The sequence below is a fragment of the Puntigrus tetrazona genome, chromosome 17, assembly GCF_018831695.1.
Source record: "Puntigrus tetrazona isolate hp1 chromosome 17, ASM1883169v1, whole genome shotgun sequence".
Classification (NCBI taxonomy): Eukaryota; Metazoa; Chordata; class Actinopteri; order Cypriniformes; family Cyprinidae; genus Puntigrus; species Puntigrus tetrazona.
The window spans coordinates 8,227,610-8,251,881 of record NC_056715.1 but is presented as its reverse complement, the minus strand read 5'-3'; the positions used below and the strand labels follow the sequence as shown (position 1 = coordinate 8,251,881).

Below are 24,272 nucleotides of genomic sequence, written 5' to 3'. Positions count from 1 at the left end.
GATTTTAAAGGTACTTCTTTGCAAGATGTGCATTGAATATTAATTTTGTGGCTTTACATTTCTTGTAGCAATGGCAATGATAAATTATCAGGCAGCGTCCCATTCCACTGTGTTTAAGACATTTGACCTAACACCTTTCTTTAATAAATAGTTTTCCTGTATCTTGTCTAATTGCAAGAATTACTATCAGTCGTCTCTATCCAATGACAGGACAAACTTTGAAAATGCAGAAATATTTCATCCTATGATCTGTAATAAAATCACTTCTTCTATGGAATTCAATAATTTCTTTCATTGCGTATGACTTCCTGTTTCAGTTGATATGAAAAATATTTACATAACTTTAAATACACAATGAATCTGATGAATAGAGCGAGATCTAGCAGCAAAATCAGCTGAACACAAAATAAGTGTTTGATTTTCTAAACAATGTCTCATATTAAAAATGGAGCTGAATATAAAAGTAGCTAAAACTTTATATGGTTGCATTTGTCAACATTAGTTCACTACATTAACTGACATTAACATTAAAAAATACTTTTTTATTTACCAGCATCCACATAATATTAATACATTATTAAAATCCAACATTTTATGTTGATATTTAACAGAACTGAGCTAACTCGAACTAAAATTAATTTGAAAAACGTTATTTTGATAGTCCACTTTAGACATTCTACTAAGCTTTGCAACTACGTCATCTAGCATTTATTAGAGTATTAACAGACTGTCTGCTTAATAACTTCTAACTCCTTATTTTGAAGGGTCCACAAAATACAACATATTGACTATCAGATACGCTGCATGTATATGCTTTTTTTTTTTTTACTAACCTTAAACCTTCCCTAACAGTATACTCTGAGAGTTAGTAGGCATACAGTTGCAAATGAATGAGAATTAATTGACATGCAGTTGACATGTAGCTACAAAGTCATTTAGAAGAATGTCTGAAGTGGATGAACAGCTGTATTTTTATAGTAAACTAATATTAACAGAGATGAATAAATAGTGTAACATATGTAGAGTGCATTGTTATAAGCATTACATTAAATATAATATGGTAAATTTGCAAATCACTTCAACCTTTGAACGGTTGATCTTGCTCACGTAATATTATCAATATCACTTTGGATGACAAAGTACAGTGAACCATGGACATGCTGTAAAACCTGCACCTTAGGAGTTTATGCTTGAGGTAGAAACTTTTTCACTGTTATTAGGTAAGCTGACATTTATTAAAGAAACAAAACCTAAGCCAGAATAGAAATTTCTGGTCAGATAAAAAAGCGGGTAAGCTTTATAAGGTTACATTTGTTAACATTAAAAATAAAATACTTCTAAAGCATACCTTCATCAAAGTGTATATATATGTTAATATCAACATTTCCTAATACATTATTGAAATCATATTATGTCTCTCCAGCTATGAGACATAATATCGTCCTTTATATTGCTAATAAAACTTACCAAGCCACATCACTTCAAACATTTACCCAACAATTATCAAAAATATTTGTAAATACATACAAGAAAGCATTTTCTTGCGATCCTACTTTTAAAGTATTGTGACAAGAAGAACTGTACCTGCTGCTGCATTAAAGCTAGCATTAGCATCATGCTACATAAGAAAATTTGCAAATCACGTCAGTCTTTTGAACAGCAAGATTGTTGGTCTTGCCCACATAATATTATCAATACCATTTTGAACCACTGAGTACAAAGTAGGCTACATCGACATGTTTTGCTGTACGACCTGGGCCTTTTAGTTCAGGCTTGATGAAGGTTGGCTTCAAACTTTATCGCTGTTATTAGGTAAACTGCACTTCATTGATGAAACAAAACCTAACCCAGAAAAGAAACTGACAAGATAAGAATCCTGAGCTGACGTATTTAATGACTCTGTTCAGGTAGATAAGAAGGTGGTTTTATGAGCATGAGCTTCATTTTAAAAATAAAGCATGATCTTTCAGTGACTCACATAAAGAACAAATTACCATTGAAGAAACATCTCTCAAACCGGACCACCACTGACTATTATTATGGAGTAAGTTGTCTACCATTAAAATCTGCACAAATGAAAGAAATATTTTAGAATTTATGAGGGATTAAGTAATTTTTTTTGTTGATTCAGCCTGGAACAACACCTTCAGAAGCTGGAGTGCCACTTCAACTGGGATCTGGGATGCAATAAAAATGAACTCAAGACTCTACTGAGGAACTTGGAAGATGTGAACCAGGAAAGATGCACTTGGCTGCTTCACTATTATAACCTGCTGGGCTACATCCAACATGCTCTCGGCTCCGACACAGAGGCGCTGATGAACCTGCACAAGGCAGGACGTGTGATGCAGGAGAGAAGATCAGAAGAAGCTGGAGTCCTGCTGCAGGTCAACAAGGGTAACCTGGCTTGGGTCTACTTCCTTATGGGAGAGATGGATGAGAGCAAAAGATACCTAGAAGAGGTTGAGAAGCTTCAGCAAATGTATCCTGCTCCAACTGGATGTGCTCTACACCCTGAAGTCAGCGGAGAAAAGGGCTGGACGCTGATGAAGTTCAACAAGTCCATGAAGCGTAAAGCGATTGATTATTTTAAGATGGCTTTAAAAGCTGAACCAGAAAGGAAGGAATGGCACAGTGGTCTTGCTATAGCCATGGGCAAAACATGTTCAATGTATAATTGCTCTCCTAAACTTAAGGCTGAGATTCTGAAGCAGCTGAAAATTGCACACGAGAACAATCCAAACAATTTGTTCATTCATGCATTTTATTTAGAAATACAGTCTGAGGTGCAACAAAAAGACAATGAGAGACAGATGGAAGATTTACTAGAGCAAAGTCTTGAAACTGGAGACCTGGAGTGTTTGGGTACTATTCTCGCGTATTTTAGAAACATTTCTGCAGATAAAGCTATTGAAGCAGCAGAGAGAGTTCACGAAACGTTCTCCAACTCAAAGAAGGTGTTAAAACATCGGGCAAATTGCTACAAATGGAAGGTTTATAAAATGAAAGAAGATGACATGGAAAGGAGGACATTGGCTAGGGATTCTGTTGAGCTGTTTAAGGAGGTTATCAGGTATTATCCTGACTCACTCCGGGAAAAGATAGCACTTGCATCTATGTACGAATACACAGGCAACAGTGAGAAAGCAAATGATATTTACGAGCATCTCCTAAAGATGAAAGATGATCTCCCTCCCCACAGCCAACAGTATATTTACTATAGTTATGCCTGCCATCTACACAGCTGCAGACGGTCAGAAGAGTCAATCAACTTTCACATGAAAGTGGCAGAAATCCCAGGTAATTCAGTTGACAAAGAGAAGAGCATTAAGATTCTTAAAAAATATGGGAAGAATGGCAGAAATCCTCGCTGTGAGGAAATTTGGAATTTTCTGGAAAGAATTAATATTGATGATTAAAATGTGCTTGAATGCAGCAACCCTCGAAAATCACTAGATTATGTTCTCTCTGTTTTACCTGCCTGATAAACTATAATGGAGAAATTGTGCTGAACTTCTTATAAAAAACGGATTTAATATTTGTGTCTTTTTAACGGCATTGTGTAAAGGAATGAAGCCATTTAGGCATTCGGCACCATATTTTAAAGACCACTTTACCATTATTCACCAATATTAAGGACAATATAAAAAAAATATGAATGTCTTTTCTCTGTATAATTAATGTTCAGAATGACAAGTGGACATTTATCAAATCTTTATTCAAGGACATCTCCTGAACAATCACTTGTTGAATAGAACTTGTTAAGAAAAAATACATAATAAATCTTTATTGCTTTTAATGACTTGATCTCCTATTTCTGAATTTGATTTTGAAAACACACTGAATCTGTGCTGTGCCAAATTCTGGCCAGATTATTACCTAGTATTGGTAGGTTCAGATGTGGGGGAGGGTAAAGATTAGGGGTGGGGTTAGGATTAAGCAATCAGGTAGCATTTCAGTGAGGGCCGTAATAACTTCGCAGAGATATATACTATGCAATATATATATATTGTTCTGGCAGAACAGCACAAATGAAGAGCAAATCGACACTGCTGGAGGAAGTACATTTCCAATAAACAAACATTGCGATGGAGTGAGTGTTTTACAAATAAAAAAAAATTATGCGTATAATACAGAAACTGCTACATTTTTGGCTAATAATAATTTCGTAGTGGGTATTTTCAAAGGCCTAAATACACTAAAGAATGCTGGCAGGAGCTTGTTTTCCAAAAGATTTGTTCCTTCAGCCCCTATACTGAAAAAGTCTGAGGTGCAAGCAAAAACAAAAATAAAGGAATACAAATTTCTTCAAAAACCTAAAATTTGGAGAGATTGCCATGATTTTTCAGTATTATAGAAATGATTCCACAAAGACAGGTTTTCAAGAAGAAAAAAGGAAGACTTCCTGATCATCTGAACTTAAAGTTAGCCCATGGATCAATGCACTGTTGTGCACACAGCACTGAGAAAGTGGAGAAGATTTACCAGCAGCTACTCTCAAAGAACGATGATATCTCTCTTAATGGACAACATATCATGTACATTATTCTGGACAGTCCAGAGATTCAATCTTTTATTACATGAAAGTAGCAGAAATCCCAGAAATGAAAAGAAAGAGTGTAAAAATAGACTTTCGCTGTTGTGAAATTCTGCATTTTCCTGAAGGACTGGAGACTTTTTTTAAATTTACTCTAATGATACAGACAAGTTATAAACACTGTACCAACAACACAAAAACCATGTACTCTATTTCAACATTTTATTCAGTGCAGTTAGAATTGTGTTTTCAATTTTTCCAAAAAACCTTAGCTTGCCAGTGAAGACTAATGATACATTGTGACAAACTAAAATGATCTATTGTTACAGTGTTCCAGCCAAAACAAGGTCACATTCAAATAAATGTGCATTTGACATACTTTCTAAAAGTTTCAATCAAGAGGTTGCATGCCCTTTGTTTCTGCTTGAATACGCAGTATTATTTCGAAGGGAGAAAATCTCCTATTTGTCGTGTTTACCTGACATTTTAGCCATTTTTCCCATTCATAAAGTCACTAAGGAATTATCTAAAAGACTCACACAGAATATCCTATCTTTGTAGATTGATGTATAATTAGAAGAAAATCCATCCAATTTAAAAACTTTCAATTGAAAACATAAAATGTAAAATCATTTGATATGAGCATTTTTAAGACAGTGAGGTTCACAGTGGTGTATGCGGCTGTAAACACTTTATTTTACACTATTATTTTTTTTTTTTATTCAGCAAATTATTCAATCACAAGAATAACTTACATTTTACAATATATCAAAATCTCAAATGTAACAGTATGTCAATATTTGTGATAATTTCTTTTTATTCTATTTTATACAGCCTTTTTTAATTCATTAAAATCTTACAGTCCTCAAACCTCTATATGGTAGTGTACATTATAAAACACTGAGCTGTGAGTGAAGCAGAGTACATGTAACTATTAGGCAAAGCACATCTGTTCATTTCTCTGACAATCAGATATCAGCGGAGAGAGACACATTAAAATAACAAATACGTATCAAATACAAGTTTCCTTTGTAGCAAACTCGTTAAAATATTTAGAGGATTTGATGAAATTCATGAAATTTAAAATGTCCCCTTTGATTCGACAAATGCTTTTAACAAAATGGTACACAAATCCTGTATTTCGGCAATAGAGCCAAGCTTTTGGTAATTTCCTTATTATTAATGCTATGAAAGAGCTTGTATTCGTGTCAATTGATCTGACACGCTCTTTTTACTTTCAATATTGCTTTTCTACTGCTTTAGAAATCTCCTGTGTACCTGGATGTGAGTCAGTTTAAGCAAGAGCTCCCTCTAGTGCAGCGGATGATAACTCTCACAGCAGCTAGAATCAAAGCACTGCAGATCAGAGCGACTCCGCTGAGGAAGAATGTAGCTGTGTAGGAGCCCGTCTGATCCACTAGCCAACCTGAGAGAGAGATTTTATAAAACATTCATTGAGTTCGACAGATCGTTCCATTTAATTCGCGTATCATTCAGATCAACAGAGAGTGGAATATTTGCTGACCTCCAATAGGTGGGCTGATGAGGTAGGGGATGGCGTGAAGAAAGTAAACAACTCCTAGAGCTGAGGTCAAGTGGGTGGAGCTGACGGTGTCAGAGGTCACCACAGGAATAAGTGCCACATAAGCTCCATCAAAGTAGCCATAGATGAGAGAAAAGGGGACGAGCAGGGAAAAACCATTCAGCAGAGGTAGAAAGAGACAACTCAGCCCTTCCGAACCCACAGCCAGCATGTAACTCACCACCCTATATGGCCTCAAACACCTGAACACAACAGACATGAATACAGATCAAACCAGAGTGTGAAGGATAGGAATTGTGAAAAATGCAGCATTTAATAAGCAGTGCAGGTATCTCTACTCTTGTTTCCAGTGAGAGAATAAATGGTTACTTATTCCAGTAACCATTTATGAGCACTGTTAATAGCACTCCTTTTAGTTAGCTTTTAAAAACACACTGTGTACACTTAAAGTTTCATGATGTGCCAGACTTCAAACTTTTAATGATTCAGAACATATGAAGTACTGTGTGGCCAGGTAAGATTTCACTGTTGAGATAACAGAGCACACTGTGAGTGTGTATTAGCACTGTTTGTTGTTCGCTTTTGGTATTGAGCGTTTGAACCCAGAAAAGGTGACATGTGACATAAGACTTGGACAGGGATGATTCTCAATCGTGCTGAATACATAGATTTCATCTACATAAGACATGAATATGGATTTAAAAACAGATTAAAATATCACGCTTTTTATGTATTTTTATGCCTAGTATAGTATCAACGAAACGCTGGATTTTCAAAAGTAAGTTAAATATTTAAAGTTCGCTGCATAGAATCTTTAAAACACGTTTTAAAGTTTTACACACCAGTTAGTGCGGTGACAAAAAACCACAACAAACTTACTTTCTATCTGCAATCCATCCAAAAGTGATAGTACCAACAATCCCTGACACTCCAAGTATGGACATGAGTAACGCTGCCTGTTGAGGGCTGACGCCTGCACTCAAGGAATATGGCACAAGATACACAAATGGCACACTGCAACCATATGCAAGGAACAGGAAGGACACCAACATTAATAAGAAGTCTGGTATCAACAGAAAGGAATATTCTCTTAATACTGTTTTCCTTATGATAGACCACGCATTGTCCCTGGACTCCTTCAGTAATTTAGTGTTTGCCACTTTTGCCTGTGCAAAAGCATTGTGGTTAGTGTTTGATTCTGGGAGAGCTGTGTCCTCCTGGTTGGTGGGCAAACAGTCCAAAGGCAAGCCACCCAATTGAACTAAAGCTGGGACTGAGATATCTGCATCAGAGCACTTTGGCTTTGATTCTTTGTCCCATTCATCTGTGCTTTTGTTCACAGACTCTGAGTCTTTTGAGAGATCCTGTTTATGGTTTATTTCCACATCGGAGTGTGTTTTCTTTGCATCAGAGTGCTCTGACTCGTCTGCCTCCATGCAATCATTTTCCCCTCTCTTTTCCTTATCCGTATTTTTTACCTCCACCGATCTCTGTTCCAGTGCACTCACCTCCACATTATGCCCTGCATCAGCAAGTATCACATTTAGGAAATCAACTTTTTTGCCACCCTCCAAGTCCATCTCTTTCTGCCTCCCACTTTGGCCTTCCAAAGGTCTCATAAGGGCTCCACAGACACAAAGGTGGGACACCAATCCTCCCAGAATGAGCAGCGCACCCCTCCAGGAGAAGAACTCAATGAGGAGTTGGACAGCGGGTGCTAGAATAAAGGTTCCGATGCCGCTGCCTGACATAGCGATCCCGTAAGCCAGCGCTTTTCTCTCGTTGAAGTAAGAACCCACCATGGCAATTGCAGGAGTGTAGCTAAGAGCAAATCCCACACCTGTGCAGAGAATCAGGCTAGTAATACAAGACTTAGTATAATGTTGCAAATTTATATAGTTATTGCAGGGCAAGGCTAGCTAATTACATTAGCTAACCCCAAATTATGATTATCAGTGCAGTTGAAATAATAACTTGTATGCTGATTTATGCATGCAAATCTGAATCAAACCTGTAAGAACGCCCAGTGTAAGATACAGGAACTCCACGCTGGTAGCCAGTGAGCTGAGCAGCAGGCCAGCGGTGGAAAGAAGCCCCCAATCATGATAGCTATACGAGAAGAGAGACGGTTCCCTATGTAACTACCCAATGGAGCTATAAACAGAAAAAGAATGAAGAGAAAGTGATGGATAGCATGATATACAATATACAACATCAACCTATACCACTAAATAAAAAATATTAGTTATGATACTACTCCCTAAAACAAGTTATTCTAAATTTTTTTTTAAAAAAGCGTGATCAGAAAAGCTATCTCCTTAGGGTATTTTTTTTATTAAAATCTAAAGTGCTTTTAAGAGTATGTTTATCCTTGTTATATTTTTATTAATAGATGATATGTATGTAATCTTAGTTACAAGTTTTGACATACTATATCTGACTGCTTAAACTAAACAAAAGACGTGTGACATAACCAAGGCCCTTTCATAAATATGAAAATGTGTTTCTGTGAACATTCTTTCTCACCAGCAGCAAGATAAATCTGGTTTAGAGTGGACTATGCACTGTAAACCTGTCAACAGAGTCTTTTTTTTTTAAAACAAAGTTCGCCTAAAATCAATATAGTTTTATACAGTTTGAGCTGCTGCTTTTGAGTCAGAGAGTTTCTCTATAGAGAAAACACTTTTTTTGTACTTTTGGCATGGGTCTTACCACACAACATTGTGGTGCAGTCCAGCAGAGAGTGTATCCATGCAGTTGCAGAATAATCTCTGGAAAAGTATGACTGGAATTCCACAAAAAAGATGGAAACACACCTGCAACCAGCATGAGAAAGTGCAGATTTGAGAAAGCAATATGATAAAGATCTTCTGGTGCTTAGAGCAACACTCATTTTAGTCCTTTTAAGCACAGCATCTAAAATTTGGTATTTTTCCTGAGGTAGTTATTTTATTTATTTAATGATTTAATATTAGAAGACATGAGTAATTCAATCTTGGCTAGTGGCTCAGAATTTAAGAACACAGGAATCTTGGCTAAGTTTAAAGCCCATTTCCGCAGGGTGTAGTTTAATTTAGCTTCACATCAAACTTTCCTAAACTGAAGGGACTTGAGGGTATCACCTTAATTCCTGGTAAGGAAAGAAGAAAAACTGATCCTGGGGGAGTCATGAACTAACCTAGTGACTGCACGTGTGCAAACAGTGGTGAGGAAACATCCGGCCACGATCACCCAGCCCCATCTGCCATCAGGAGCAGCCGCAGTATGTAGAGTTTTTCCACTCATCTCTAGACTTCTGCTGGACAAGATGCTTCCTCTCTTCATCCTCTCCCTCACTCTCTTGTTCCTTTCAGCCTCTTGTTTCCTCTTCTGTCCAGTTTCAGCTGGTTTTGCTCTCTCTGGCTCGGTTTGGGATTAATTTACTTGCTGTTTTTCTCTTGTTTTCATCTATAAGCAGCTTCTAAACACCATCAAGTAAAATCTACAGGAGAAACAGAACATTTTTATACATTAGCCTTCTTGTCGATATGTATGTGCAATCTAAATAAATCAGTGTCAAACTAATCTATATTTTTATTGTGAACTTACACCGTGGTCCTTAAATAGTAAAACGTATCACTTATGTCTCTGAGATAAAAGGCATAGTTCAGCCAGAAAATTAACATTCTTGTCATCATTTGCTCACCCTCATGAATGTGTGAATGGTTAGTAAGAGCAAAATAGAGAAATTAGAGTCTGTCTGAGTTTGCCACATAAACACACCATAATACAGAGTGTGACCAAGTTACTACACACACACACACACACACACACACACACACACATACTAGTCTGGTCCAAAGGGAGGAAAGAAACACAGTTTGTCTTCATCAATTCCAAGAGAGAGGGCCAAAAACTACTTCATGGGGCAAAAGTGTTTACTTTATTGCGAAAGATTATCAGACATGGAAGAAAGAGATGAAATGAGTTGATTAGGTATAGACTCACCTCAATCTATGTCCATTTAACCACAGTCAAAATTTATACGATGACTTTCAGTCTTTAAACATAAAAGCCAACAGACCGCCTCACTGAAGGGACATCTTCTGAAAATTAGAGATGAATCATCTTACTAGCCCAAACATTTGAGCTAGTAAAATGTTTTAAATATTCATGGTTCATGGTTTTATTAAGAATTATACTGATTAAAATTGACAGTAAAGACATTACAGTGTTACAAACGACTTCTATTTCTAATAAAAGCAATTCTTTCTATTCATCTAAAAAAAAAAGAATGCCTCACTGTTTCCACAAAAATAAGATGCACAACTGTTGTTAACAGTGATAATAACAAGAAATGCCGGTATATATCAGTGACCAAATGAATGTACTATGCATATCCTGTAACTATTTAACCCTAACAGACATGGAGTATTGAATAGCAACCAGCTGAATAGTTGAATAATCACTGTATAGTTGCAACCAGGAGAGGTCAGAAGAGTGAATGTAAAAATCATCTTTTTGGATCAATGATGGTACAAGCATAAAATGTTCTGCGTTCAAAAACATTAGCTAGACACATCATTATGGATTAGCAGAGTCTTAACAGTTCTGTTCAGTCCCTTGGGGGGGTTTCCTGAACAACATACAAACAACAAAATACGTGAGTGAGCGTTTGAAGAGGTCGAAGAGAAACGAACTTACTCTGAAACACACTTCCCAGTGTACAGAATCTAGAGAAGACGAGGAACAAAAACAAGTGCTGCTCTCCTCCAAAGTGTGGTGGTACACATTGGCGCACATGGCTCTGCATCACTGCTCGGCGTGCGCGCTTGGACAGATCAACAGGGCGGAAAACAACCAGCCAACGGCTGCGAGTACAGGGGACCTCTTACTTACTTTCAAGTCAGCGGTCAGAACTACTGTTAACCGCACTCCTGGGTCGGATATTTGCCATGTGTTCCCTCTCACCCCACCCTGAGTGCATATTATACAATGACTTTAAGGGGGGGTCGACTGTTTTAATGGAGTTTCAATAGAAAGTTTTCAGGACCCAGTCCGTTGAGGACCCAGCTCTCTTTTGGTCATATTTTGTAGCCTGCGTTTAGCTGGCAGCTTAAAAATACACTAAAGTTCATATTTAAAATGTAAACGCAAAATCAATAGTAGTTTTAGTTTGGTCCGACGACGACCCTACAAAGTAGGCTGCTACTGAAATAATTTAGCCTATGTCCTCGACTCTTTATCGTCAGTGAAAATTCACGCCCGAAATGTCGTGTAAACTAACTTTTGTGATTACTTTAGTGTTTGAAAAGTCAAAATCGAGACATATATTGATATGTAAAAAAAATTATATAAGGATCTCGTCCTCAGCTTTGTTATAAGCTCTTAGCGTTCAGGCTATAGCTGTATTAAAGGACAAGAAGAGATAACAGAAGAACAGCGGTTTGCCCATACATATTACCCTACCACTCATTTGCTTTTGAAAAGCATTTATCTAGTACGTTTTTAAGAGGTAATGAATGGCTCAATTGTACCTGACATTTTTGTCCTCGTTCCCTTTCTCAGGTTCAGTTTAGTTTTTAACTCAGTTTGCAGACAAAATGTTACATAAACGATGATTTAAGACGTGCGCAATCCTGTGTAGTTCTTGTACTCATTATTAAGGTGCAAGCATTTTAAAACAGGTGCCAATAATTGACAAAAAAAAAAGGTTTTATTTTTTTTCCAATAATTTTGTTTTTAAACTTTATTTTTTACAACGTCCTTTCTTGAATCTATGCATTACAGCACCCAATTAAACCCAGTGAATCACACAGACATCAAATCTCTCCTATTTTCTCAGCAAAGCCACATTTCAAAGCGGTGTGGCTTTGATGTCTTTTGAGAGGTGAAAAAAAGACAGAAATATTTACATATTTGTACAGTCGAATATAACAGCAAAAAGTACTCATTAAAGAAGCATCAAACAAGCAACAGTATATATTTTTTAAAATGTCAGTAGGAATTAAAATAAAACATCCAGATACAGACAGAACAATAATGTCAAAATGCCCCATTTCAATCTTTATAACAGTGTTATTGACAAAAGTGGCAGACAGGACATCGGCAGCTATTTCTAACTTTCTCAAACAAGCTGCTTTTAGCAAACAACATTCAGCGCAACTGACTTTACTGCATAGCAAAAGGAGTGAAAGGTCACCTTTCAGAGGAAGAGAACCATATACATGAAAAGGATCTCTTAGGATTTGTATTAGAACAACTGTTTATGATACAAATACTGCTTTTTTAAATTCAACGTCTGTGTTGTTTCTTTACTAAACAAAACTGCTGTAACTGGCAGCTGGTTTTGCTGCATACTGGGATCACAACAAAAGTTATCTCGAACCTTAATGTTCACAAAACACAAAGCTGTATTTTGTGGATTCAAGCCTAATGCAAAATGAACGAGAGCTTTAAGTTTATCATAGAATTGAGCAGTGCAATTACACAAGCAATAACACTTAAAACATGCTCATACTTGTGTCTTACTAAGAATGTGTGGCAGGAACAATTTGTCAATACCATACAATCTTCATTAATGTTAATCTTTCATACAGTATTCAGCTCTCATACTGATACACTGTTACAAACAAAAAAAAGAGCACGCTAATCTAGAATGAGGGGTTTAAAACCGGATCATTTTCATTGAAAAAAAAAAAAAAACAGTACCAAAATAAAAATCAAATTACATAATTGTGTACCCAAAATATGCTGTTAATTAATTTAATGCAAAATATACAAGGCCAACCAAAACCAAAATTAGTTATGCAAAAGGTATGCAACATTTTTAACAACACAGTTTTTTCATTGTTTGATTTTATGAAAAGAAAAAAATAGTAGTAATATATGAATACATTTTTTTTTGGAAAAATAAATTTTGTAGTTGATGTGAGGTCCCCAAAATCTAATATATCAAAAAAAATATTAAAAAAAGATAAAAGTTAAAATAAAATAAAATAAAAGCACAACCTAAAAACAGCCAGAGGTTAAAAGCAGAGATCAATCACATAGAAGTTAAGAAAGACAACATGCAGAATTAAACAGAGTTGACTAGTAAGGGAGTGGTGTTTTTATTTTTTAAATGACTAAATATTGGACTTAAAAGGATCTTAGAAATATTCTAATGCTAGGCAACTTTTAGGAGAAGAAATGTGGTGCGTGGCCTGGCAAAGCAGGAATGCTTGCATTGGCAGGCTCTCTGGTTTGACTCCTCCCAGTCTCACTTTGGCACTACAATAGAAACACAATGGCTGAGTCTTAAAACTGTCAAAACATGTTTGATATTTGAATACCGAGGAATGGGGGGTTGTGGGTAACTGCTGTCATACGGACTTAATCTTTCTGTTTTGACATCACACGGCTACTTCGAGTACTTTAGTACCATTCTAGATAAGAGGAAGGCAACCAAAGAGGAGGTATGTGCGTACAACTGTGTGCATCCAGAAAAAAAGATGACAGAAGTAGCTTTGGTTTAAGTAGGAGAAACAATGGGAAAAGGCAGGAAGAAAAAGAGGCAAAGATGGACAAAAAAAAAAAAAAAAAAAAAGTTGCGATGTTAGGGGAGCTTTCTATCTGAAGTGCCTGTCAAATTGGCCACTTGGTCCCACAGAATTCCCTTTCAAAAATAAAGACGACACCCTGAGCTTTCTGTGTATCCTTTTATGAGTAAAGGCTTCTTGTGAATCAGTGTAAATATGTATCGTTAAAAAAAATTACCTATTCTAATAAAATTCCAAGAGTGAAGTTTAAATTCTGGTTTAAAATATCTTTCATGCATAAACGCATGGAGAACTATTAACTGTAGAGAAGAGGAAGAGGGAAGGAAGAGGCAACGGGAAAAAGGTTGCTCTGTGCTATAATAGAGACCAGTGTCTTTTCTTTACTACAAGGATCCCTGTCAGTCGGCACACATTTAGCATAGCACCTGAGGCTTAAAAATTAACTAGAACAGTGTGTCAAGCATCATTTTGGGTCTAAACAGCAGTTTAACAAAAAACTCTAAAACTCTATTTAACCAGGCCTAAAAATAAACCAGTTAATGCCAAATATGCTCTCACCTTGTGGGCATGACAAGCATAGCAAAGCTTTAACAGAGCAGGTTTTGGCCATCAATAAACTCTCCCTGTTCACTACACTATAATATTTACAAATATTACAAAATGAAAACGACAGAAAAACAACCAGAAAACAAATAAGCAATAAGGTTACGTTGAAGTCTGCAATTTGAAGGAGACTAAGCTACTCATAAAAATATTATTTAGAATCTCATTTTAAGGTTTATTTACAGGTTAATTACTATAATGGCTTCTTTTAAATTTCTCAGTGTTCCCAGTATTCCAGTTTTCCTGTTGGAGCTCCTGTGAGGAAGTTTTAAAGCAGCTTCTGGATCAGAAGTGATGATTTCCTTCCTTTATACATCATCAGATGACTTCAGCAGTTCTAGAAAAGCACCGACAGCTCCAAAGTATCCCTGAAACGCACGTGAACATACATAAGTGTACATATAAACAACAAACATGCATGTTTTCATTAAACTACCACTATATAAAGTCTTATGCACTGCTCGAAAAGTTTGGGTCCAGGACTTTTTTTATTCAACAATAATAATAATAATAATACTGAAAATATTTATAAAACTACATACTAGAATGATACTGGGAACTGGAGTAACACACACATTTTCAAATACATTAAAATACATAACATTTTATAAATGCAGTGTTTGTGAGCATATGAGTCTGTGGGATGTTTTAATGGAAAAACATTAACAACTTTTTCAGCTCCCAATCTTTTTAAATATAGTGTATTTTCTTTTGAGAAAATAGATGCAATAGATTAAAAATAAATACCGTAAATTCTGGACTATAAAGCGCACTGGCATATAAACCGCATCCGCTCTATTTTTTAAAAAATAAAAAAATAAACAAGCCGCATCCGCTCTATTTAAAAAGTTTTGCAAGCCACAGATATGTATGTTTTTAGATTAGATATTTACTACAGGAACAGAACGATTTTGAATTGTAAATGTACATGTATGTACCTAAATAGATCCTTTCCTAACCTGTATTTTAACACGGCAGCAACTTTGCTGATTAAAACGCTCTTCCCGCTGCCTCCTCCAGCGTCTCACCACAGACTCATTGACGCTAAGCTTCCGAGCGGCAGCGCGGTTTCCTTCTTGTATAACGAGATCGATGGCCTTCAACTTAAAACTTGCATCATACGAACTTCTTCGAGTGGGTTCCATGATGAAGGGGTGAGGATTTGAAAAGATAGAGTTTGACAGGATTGGTAATTTGACGTCCTGCTATCCGCTTCTACCGATTTATATCTGCTAAAGAGGAACTAGCGTATTCTTCTTTGCATTTATTTTGTCTTAGTTTTGATTCTAATTCCGGTTAGAGCGCCCCTAGCGGTGGGAAAAAATCTGCAGAATAGCCGCACCTTTGTATGAGCCGCATGGTTCAAAACCTATGAAAAAAGTAGCGGCTTATAGTCCAGAATTTACGGTAATAAAAAAAACTGAATTACCTCATGTTCCAGGAAAAGGGCCCTCAGCTGGCCCTTGGACCAGAAGTCCATAGCATAGGCAAGAAGCTTTGTTGACACCGTGTTTATACGCAGAAAATTTCCCACAAAAACAACCCGTTCAATTTTCTAAAGGACAAAACAGAAACATCAGCATGACCAGGCCAAGATATTTAAAATGTCTCTCACATTTTCACACTTATTTTGGAAAAAAATCTACATAAATCTGTGGAACAGAAGTAAACACTATCTAATTAGTCTAACTGAGTATGCTGCAGACATACATTTCACGTCTAAACTCATTTCAACTCTAAATTAGGTTGTTTCCTGCAGCACCAGTAGGGGGAGTACCAGCACAAGCAATTTGTTTCATGGAGGTTTCATAGAAGGTGCTCAAATTGGTATTTTTGGGAAAATTCAAAGCTAATGTGATAAAATCATGTTTTCACTACATAATGTGGGGAGTTTCCGCTCTGATGATGTTCTGTACACCCTGAAAGCCCTGTACAATGCTGCTTGATCACCAGGCTACAAGGCAACACTGTAGAGAAGCCCAGAGTGGCCAGACAGATGCTCACAGCTGCTGCTGAAAGCGCACACACACACACACACAACACACAACACACCTCATTAACTGCACACATGCGTGCGATGGACCCGATGTTGTTTGTAATCGTAACGAGTGTGGCTCGTGCCAAGTCCTCTTTAGAAATACTCTCCCTCTTCTCTTTGCTCATCATGTGCCCAAAGCTAGAGTAAAAACACAAGCACTTATTAAGTAACTCTCAGACACTCAGAAAACAACCAGTTTGTGTACTTGTTGCACAATATCATAGGGCTGGATAGTCACTGCTATAACTTAACTGTATAATTACTCTAGACCATGCATCTAAATTAGTGTAGACTGTGCAGTTATGATAAAAAATATCTAGTAGAATACAGATTAAAATAATTATAATTACAGTGTATATATATATATATATATATATATATATGCAATGTAAATTAAAATAGCCTTGTAAGTGGAATCTCATGCGTTTGTGTCACATGAAACAGACAAGCCTACACGCAGGACCCCATAAATACAGCTCAGCAGCCTCACATTTCATTTGTGGATGTCTGTTATCGGACACCACGCACACAAACACTGAGGGTCTGTTGTACCTTGAAGCTACCGCAGACCCTTGTAGACCGAATCGCTGGTAGTCGCCCCCATAGATGTCCTTCACCAGTTTATCCACATTGGTGCTGTCCCCTTTGCTGGCCATTTCAAGGGCTTCTTCAAATGTTTCGCAACCCGTTAACAGGCAGCAGAGCCCCAAAAATGTCCCTCCACCAAGACTATGGAGAGCAAAAAAGAAAGAAAGAAAGAAAGAAACAATTAGATTCAAAACATGGTTACAGGCATCTGAAGTGCACACATGTATACAATTTGACCTTGTGACCACAATGTAAAGTATGTGCGTACAGCCAAGGTCACAAACAGACCAGCTTTAAAAATGAGACAACTAACAAGTGTCGGGGTCATTGCTTTGTGTTGCAATATCAATGTCACTGACACATTACTTGTATAACAAAAGTTTGGAGTAATTAAGATTTTGTTACTGAAAGATACCTCTTATTCTCACCAATGTACTGTATACGATAAAACAGTAATATTGTGAAACACTACATTTTAAAGTAACTGTTTTCACTTTAAAATGCAATTTATTCCTGCATTCTCTGCTGGCACATATTCCTTCATAAATCATTCTATTTGCTGATTTGATGCTCAAGATACATTTCTTATGATCAATATTTTAGTTGTGCTGTTTAATATTAGTTTGAAAGCTGTAAAATACATTTGGGGGAAGTAAGACATAGTAAAGGACGTGTTAGGTAACGGTAAAGCACTAAAGTTTCAATGTTACAAAAAAAATTACTTCAAATAAATGCTGTTCTTTTGGGGAAAAAGCCATGAAAGCAGCAAAATCTGTTTTATATTGATGGATCATGTGACACTGAATACTGGAGTAACGGCTGCTTACAATTCAGCGCTGCCAAAAGACTAAATTACATTTTGAAAAATATTAAAATAAAGCTGAAAAACGTATATTAAATTATACTTATTTTATACCATTACTGACTTTACAGTAATTATTGCAGTCATTTTACAGTATCAAACAAATGCAGCTTCAATGAATGTAAAAACACGAAATCATCTGAAATTTTCCAAACTTTTGACAAGCAGTGTAAATGCATGTGGCAGAAACGACTAAACTGAACAGGATCACATTGATTGGGAAATACACATAGAGGTTTGTAAAATGCGAGTAACAGTTCTTGATCCTCGTGCGAGTGTGACAAATGTGCACATCAGCTTTGACTACTGCTGACAAATCTCCTCCCATCTGTCAATCACGGCAGAACGGCTGTTCCATTCTGGCACAAGCACATTTAAAGCGCTCGTCTGTTAACTGACAGTGAACTTCACAACCTACTCTGCTGTCAATCACATTTGTTATCATCCTAAGATGACTCAGTCTCATGTTTCAAAGAGAAAAATGAACACAGCAGGAGGTGATTGTGTGTTGTTGTGCTTCTAACAAGCTTTTGATTCTGCGAGGAGGAAACAATCACGTTCATGTGGTTAGCAAACGGCAAATGTAAACTCATATTTAATGCCGGAGAGGGAAATTTTAAGATAAAAGCTGCATAACATGGATGGATCTCAGCAAAAAAGTTGCTCAGAGAAAACACTGAATAAGCCAACTTTTTAAATTAAATAACTGTACATTACAACTTTGAATTAATTGATATACATTTTACTATTAGATTTTGTTTTAATTAATTTTAATTAACATTAAAACTTTTGGAAACAAATTTACAAAACCAAAACACTACTTAATTTTATCACATACTTTAGTTATTGATGCACTCAAAATTATTTTAGAATCTGCCAAATCAATGTAAATGTTAAAAAACTAGTTTAAAGTCTGGCCATGTTATTGACGCTTTTATTTGTAGGCGTCTTCTGTATGGTGCATGTTGCTAAGCTGTGCTGACCTGGTGCCTGTCACTCTTTTGTAATCATCTTTTGCATAGACTGCCAGAATGCTGACACCCGAGCCAATGTTGACCAGCAACATGGGAAAAAGGTTGTCAAGACAACAGGGTCTCTTGATGCAGTTCTGTGTGTCGGAGGGGTTCTCAAAGTAATAGCACTCAGGGTGACCATTAAAACCAACAGAGTCAATGTACAGCAGCCCCTGGATTAAACAATCAAGCTCATCCAACTTCATCAGCTCTAGGTCCGCCATCTACAAAGAAAAAAAAAGAAGGATTCATGACTACTCATTGCTCTGAGAAGCTTCATTCCCTTAAACATATTTCCAGATTTATTTCTTGAACATAATTTTATTAATAAAAAAAATTGATGTTTAGCCATTCCTTTGAGAAGATTGAACCTTATTTCCAAACCAAGACCTTTTATAAATTCTTGATGAAATAAAAAAATATTAATTATATTATTAGTTATATATTGTAAGTGCCACACCATATCTTACAGATTTCTAAAGGACCATGTGACATTGAAGACCATGTGGCACATCTCCTTACCGTTCTGAAATCATTCTCAAACTTGTACGCCCCGCCACCAGTGGCGCACAGTGTGGTGTGAAGGCTGGAGAAGTGTTTATCTCTGCCCATCTGGATGAATCTGTGCATGGCAGCGGTGGGGAAGCGGATGAAGTGCAGGTTCCCCGTGCGACCGCAGATTGTCAAGTTGCGTAGCTCCAGGTGTACATCGCGGACACCGGTTTTGCCGTAGGCCGTGTTGGAGGTGAGGTACCTGCGTATGCTCTTCAGATTCTCCACCTCCTCCTGCTCCTCTTCTGCAGTGATGTCTTTTGGCTCGAAGTAAACAAGCTTTACTAAAGTACCACCGATGTCCATTCCAAACCATGGAAAGGCTAGGAAGAGATAAGAGACTGATCAACATGATTGTATAAGTTGTGATCAAGATAAGACAGATACTATACTAGCATCTAAAAATGTATTTTTGAACAAATAAATTTAGGCTTGGTGAGCAAAAGAGGCTTCTTTCAAAGCCACTAATCCAAAAAAAAAATCTCACTGACCCAAACTTTTAAAAGCAAGTGAGCTAATTCAAACATTGCAAGCAGGTCAGCAAAAGTGAGGCAGTGGCTTGCTTGCCCCAAGCAACACTGCAGCATCTAATGAAGAGTCAGGCAGTTACCATGGCAACAGCCATGAGGCTGCAAATGGCTGTTCTGGGATGCTTAGGTGCCAGCACAAACATTCACACAGATGCACAGGTCTGTTTATAAAATTACAAACATATCAGTTCACAGAAATGCAGAATCTGACCTGAATTACACATCAGCGACTAACAAGCAGCCACGGGGGGCAAAGTTTTAGCAAATAATTGGTACATCATTACTGATATGGCTCTTACATAAGACTTTCAGTGGACTGATCCCAGACAAAACTGGAAGAATGAGGGCAGGTCAGGGACACAGATCTGAACTTGAGTAAACCTGTACACGCAGATCAAAGGGAGAAGGTCTTCCAGGTATAAAAACACTGTCAGCTGACTTGTCTGCAACCAGAACACTTTCTGCTACAAGATCATCTCATATGACCCTCACGCTTCTTTCCCCAACTAATATAGACGTTGGCGTATGCTGGGAGGGTTATTTTGGACGTCAGTGTCATTTCAGAGAATGAAAATCAAGTAGACGACAGTCCATCTGAATGAATACGCACGTGCTCTGCTTCCATACTTTTAAAAGACACAGGGAAAATTTATGTTATTTGAAGTGAAAAATGCAGAAGAGCGTTCTTGCCATGAATGAAACAATGCTGCTTCTTCAATAAACTGAATGACCTGAGCCAGAAGAAGCAGGTGAACAGGGGGTGTTACAGTGGCGTGACATAATGACATCAAACAGCCCATGTGGGTGAAAGGTCTGTTTACTTCCCCCAGTCAGCCAAGGCATGGGGAGAGAGAGAGAGAGCGAGACAGAGAGAGAAAATTGGCAGGCAAGCGTGTCCATGTGAGGGGCTTGGGAAAGGCAAAGAAGTGGCGAGATAGAATGTGCCTAAGAGAAGGAGAAGGGCTGACCGAGAGAAACTGGCAGGCAAGTGAGTGTCCATGTGAAAGAGAAGAAGAATGAAGAACACTGGGTGTCTAAAACAACCATCAAACTAGAACAGAAGAAATCTTCCACCGCTGAATTCAACATTACCGTCAGACCTACAATCCCTCAGAACAAATGTACTCAAAATATACATACACATCTTGTATTTACATACACATGTAATTCTTACATTTTTAATGCTTATCCATGTGTTTGTGGTGTGTGAATCTGAACGAAACCCTGCGACAGTCCAAAACTCACACTTCTTTTTTCCATGTTTTTATTCCATGCTTCTATTATATCTATCCATCCTCCTGCCAATTTTTTAACCTTTGTGTCGTGTTACTGCCTCCTTGTCATTAATCGCTTGTTGTATATTTCATTTGTCATTTTGGATAAACGTGTCTGCTAAAGGAATAAACTTAAAATGTAAACTGTCAGCTCACACACGTGGTAGCAAGAATGCATTTTCACTCTATGTACATGGGTTGAGCATAGATAAAAAAAGAACAATAAAAAATGCTGCTACAAAGGTGTTACCATGTACACAAAACATGGCTGGAGCTGAGGAATGTTGACAAGCTGGCCTGGCATGCGGTCTGACACAACTAAAGACTCACTCAACTGTGTGAACGCTATATTAAGCGTTCATTTTTCTGCTGCCGTTACCTTTGGCCACACGAATTAAACCTGACATGAAGCCACTTTGTTTTACAACATTTTTGCACTTCAGTAAATGCCAAAGAAAACAAATCTAATCCATTCACAGACAGTGTCGCCAGAATATTTTTCAAGTAAATAAAAATACTACAAGAGCAACCACAAGGAAGCAGATGTTTTGCAACATCACACAAAGATGAGGTGATGTCTTACCTGGCTTCCTTGAACACTTTAACTTCATCCTGTTGGTAGTCCTAATATATTCAGGTGCAAACCAAAACACCAAAACGCCCAAACAGCAGGAGAGGTCACAGGCAAAACGCAGTCAATAGTCTAATGCATTATAACTGATCTCTCAAAGTTGAATTCTTTGCGTCGCTTTGCAAAAGTGAGTGAAAACGGAGAAATTCCTTATAGTGGAGGGTGGGGGCGTTTCTGTCTGGCCCTTTAAAGCGGCCACGCGAAGACAAAAGTCAAGCGCTGATTGGTCGAAACGCGCCGAGCCTTTCCATCAGGAGCGGCTTCAGCACACCTCCTGACTTCACGACGACCAATCAGAGAGCGAGAAGAACAGTCTCAACGCTTTCCTCAAAACAAAAGACACTCCTCGGGATACAAGCGAAACAGAGCACTGAAGTAATGACAGTATGTAACGTTACTAGGATCTGGGGATGAAAAGCATTTAAGCCAGAATTAAATAACTGACATTTGCGTTTGAGTAGCGTCAAAACCTCGAAATGTCATCCTTTGCCGATACGAACGGAACGCCGTATTAAACCTGTCTGACCGAGTCTGCTACTGGATCTCCGGTGAAACACGAGAGACCGGTGTTTTTCGATTTCCGAACTAATGACTCTTTTGAATCGGTTCTTTTCAGTGAATCAGAAACATACTGTGCGTCCAGTGTTGTCCGATTAACTCGCCGGGCAAATGACTCTAATGAATTGGTTCTTTTTTAGTAAAACAAAACATAAATCAATCATAGGAGTTACCGATTTAGCTAACTCAATGAACATTACTATGACCTAAAAAATAAAACTTAAAGCCAAATAAAACTCCTTTTGTGTGAACATTAAACACATAGGCGTTCTCTCATAATTTTGGCAACACGTTTTCGAGGGTAGTAAATTAAATAGTTTTTTTTTTGTATTTCTTTTTGCTCAAACGGACTAAGTTTAAAAATCTATAAATTCCTTAAGATTATGAATCCTACTTTGTACTCTTGTTCAACAACCGTTATTGACGTTACCTGAAGTAAACAGTGAGGTCAAAACGACGTCTTTAAATACCTTACAAGAAATTAATATATTCACATATATTCTTCCAATGCCAGTTACGGTCCCAGAAATCAGGCCGTCTAATATATTGTGCCATTACACTGACAAAAATGAATTTTAACCCCAACCAAACGGCCAGTGGGAAACATTACTCTCGCAATAACGTGTTGAACGTTGACATCGTAGGGCATTATCAGACAGCGTTGAAATCAAATGTGCAAAAATTAAATATTGAACTCTGAAGGTGTCCGCGAGTATAAACTTACGCGGACGGTTTTTCTTCACTGACTCCATTCGCCTCCGCAGCCGACACCTCTTCGCCGGGGATCCGTTGGTTTGCGGGTCGTGGTGAAGATGGTGGTGATTATCGTCCGTCGGGCTGAACGGGCTCCCGTTGCTCAGCTGTCGTCGGAGTGGCTTGTGCATGCCGTTTGTGCAGCAAGGACCCGATCCTCCTTTCTGGTCCATCACTGATTTGGCCTTATCCATATTTCAATGCACGGCAAAAGCCCTCGACGCGCACGGCTCCGGCAATAACAGACACGCGCTGGATGTGTCGCGCTTCCGAGATAAGAGCAGGCTCGCGGCTAATGACCTACGGCGAACGCGCGGATTTAATCTAGGAACGGGAGCGGCGGCGATAAAAGCGCGTGCTTACCGGCGTCGAATCCTAAACGACGAGGGCACGACGCTGGCGCGGGCTGCGGTCGAGGTCATTGTCGGTCATATTTCCACTCTCCGGTCCTCGCGCTGCGGCAGCCACCCCGTCAAACACCCGGCTCGTGACGTCACCGGAATGGCTCCACGAACCAGTTTCTCAGCCCGGCGCGCGCGCGCTCACACGACCGTAGCCTATCGCTAACAATAGATCAAGGTACAGAACGATCTTCTCTCACAAGTCAATCGAGAATGTCTTTAAATATCACCCTTTTTGTACGGCATGTTCGCCTGCGTCACTCTTGTTTTGTGTTGATAACACTATCTATCTATCTATCTATCTATCTATCTATCTATCCTTTCAAACGCATCATTTTAATGGGTAGCAATTGAAAGCGATTTCTCCGCATGAATGTATCGTGGGGTGAATGAGGTCAAAGGGGAGTTTCAGTTTAGTGGTTCTCGGGTATCAAATAAGTATCATGGAGAGAGAGAGAGAGAGAGAGAGAGAGAGAGAGAGAGAGAGAGAGAGAGAGAGAGAGATGAGCGGGTTTTCAAATCAGCGAACCATTAACCAAAATAAAGGCTGATTTGATGTCATTTGAATAAATAAATAAAGAAAGAAATCTATCTGCCCGATGTGTCTTCATGCTGCATTAAACAAGCACAGACATTTCTAAATGACAAACTTACACACCTTTTGCAAATAAGGTAATAATAATAGTACTCATATGGTACAAAATAATTTTTTATTCAATTATAGTTTCAATTGTTACAATTCTGCAATAAATTAAATTGGATAATTTGGTAACTAATTGAGAATTCGATTTAGGCTATAATTAACCATAAGACAAAATACTTATTTCTTGCTTCTTGCTTACATGAAGGTGATTCATCATATATATATA

General features: G+C 37.8%; 3 protein-coding genes across 4 annotated transcripts; 1 reads left to right on the top strand and 2 right to left on the bottom strand.

Moving 5' to 3' along the window:
- The first annotated feature begins 1,900 nt into the window (after positions 1 to 1,900).
- On the top strand, positions 1,901 to 3,802 carry LOC122362060 (interferon-induced protein with tetratricopeptide repeats 1B-like). The gene is made up of 2 exons (XM_043263316.1): positions 1,901 to 2,044; positions 2,132 to 3,802. The coding sequence occupies exons 1-2, from the start codon at positions 2,040 to 2,042 to the stop codon at positions 3,417 to 3,419; spliced, it is 1,293 nt and encodes a 430-aa protein (XP_043119251.1). The 5' UTR covers positions 1,901 to 2,039; the 3' UTR covers positions 3,420 to 3,802.
- Positions 3,803 to 5,213: 1,411 nt separating this feature from the next.
- slc16a12a (solute carrier family 16 member 12a) lies at positions 5,214 to 11,221 on the bottom strand. Its single transcript, XM_043263315.1, is given in 9 exon segments — positions 5,214 to 5,963; positions 6,063 to 6,322; positions 6,960 to 7,920; positions 8,092 to 8,169; positions 8,172 to 8,234; positions 8,793 to 8,896; positions 9,259 to 9,561; positions 10,068 to 10,165; positions 10,764 to 11,221. Coding segments are annotated over 7 exon segments (1,749 nt in total). The 5' UTR covers positions 9,405 to 9,561; positions 10,068 to 10,165; positions 10,764 to 11,221; the 3' UTR covers positions 5,214 to 5,826.
- A 552-nt stretch (positions 11,222 to 11,773) lies between these two features.
- pank1a (pantothenate kinase 1a) lies at positions 11,774 to 23,486 on the bottom strand. 2 transcript variants are annotated; one of them, XM_043262728.1, is made up of 7 exons: positions 22,974 to 23,486; positions 19,227 to 19,579; positions 18,675 to 18,928; positions 16,794 to 16,970; positions 16,256 to 16,379; positions 15,633 to 15,758; positions 11,774 to 14,571 (listed from the first exon to the last, which is right to left on the bottom strand). In XM_043262728.1, exons 1-7 carry the CDS (start codon positions 23,194 to 23,196, stop codon positions 14,512 to 14,514), a joined length of 1,317 nt encoding a protein of 438 aa, XP_043118663.1. In that variant the 5' UTR covers positions 23,197 to 23,486; the 3' UTR covers positions 11,774 to 14,511. The 2 variants fall into 2 exon arrangements, with proteins under 2 accessions (XP_043118663.1, XP_043118664.1); XM_043262729.1 differs by lacking the exon at positions 22,974 to 23,486 and adding an exon at positions 21,644 to 21,868.
- Positions 23,487 to 24,272: the final 786 nt, after the last annotated feature.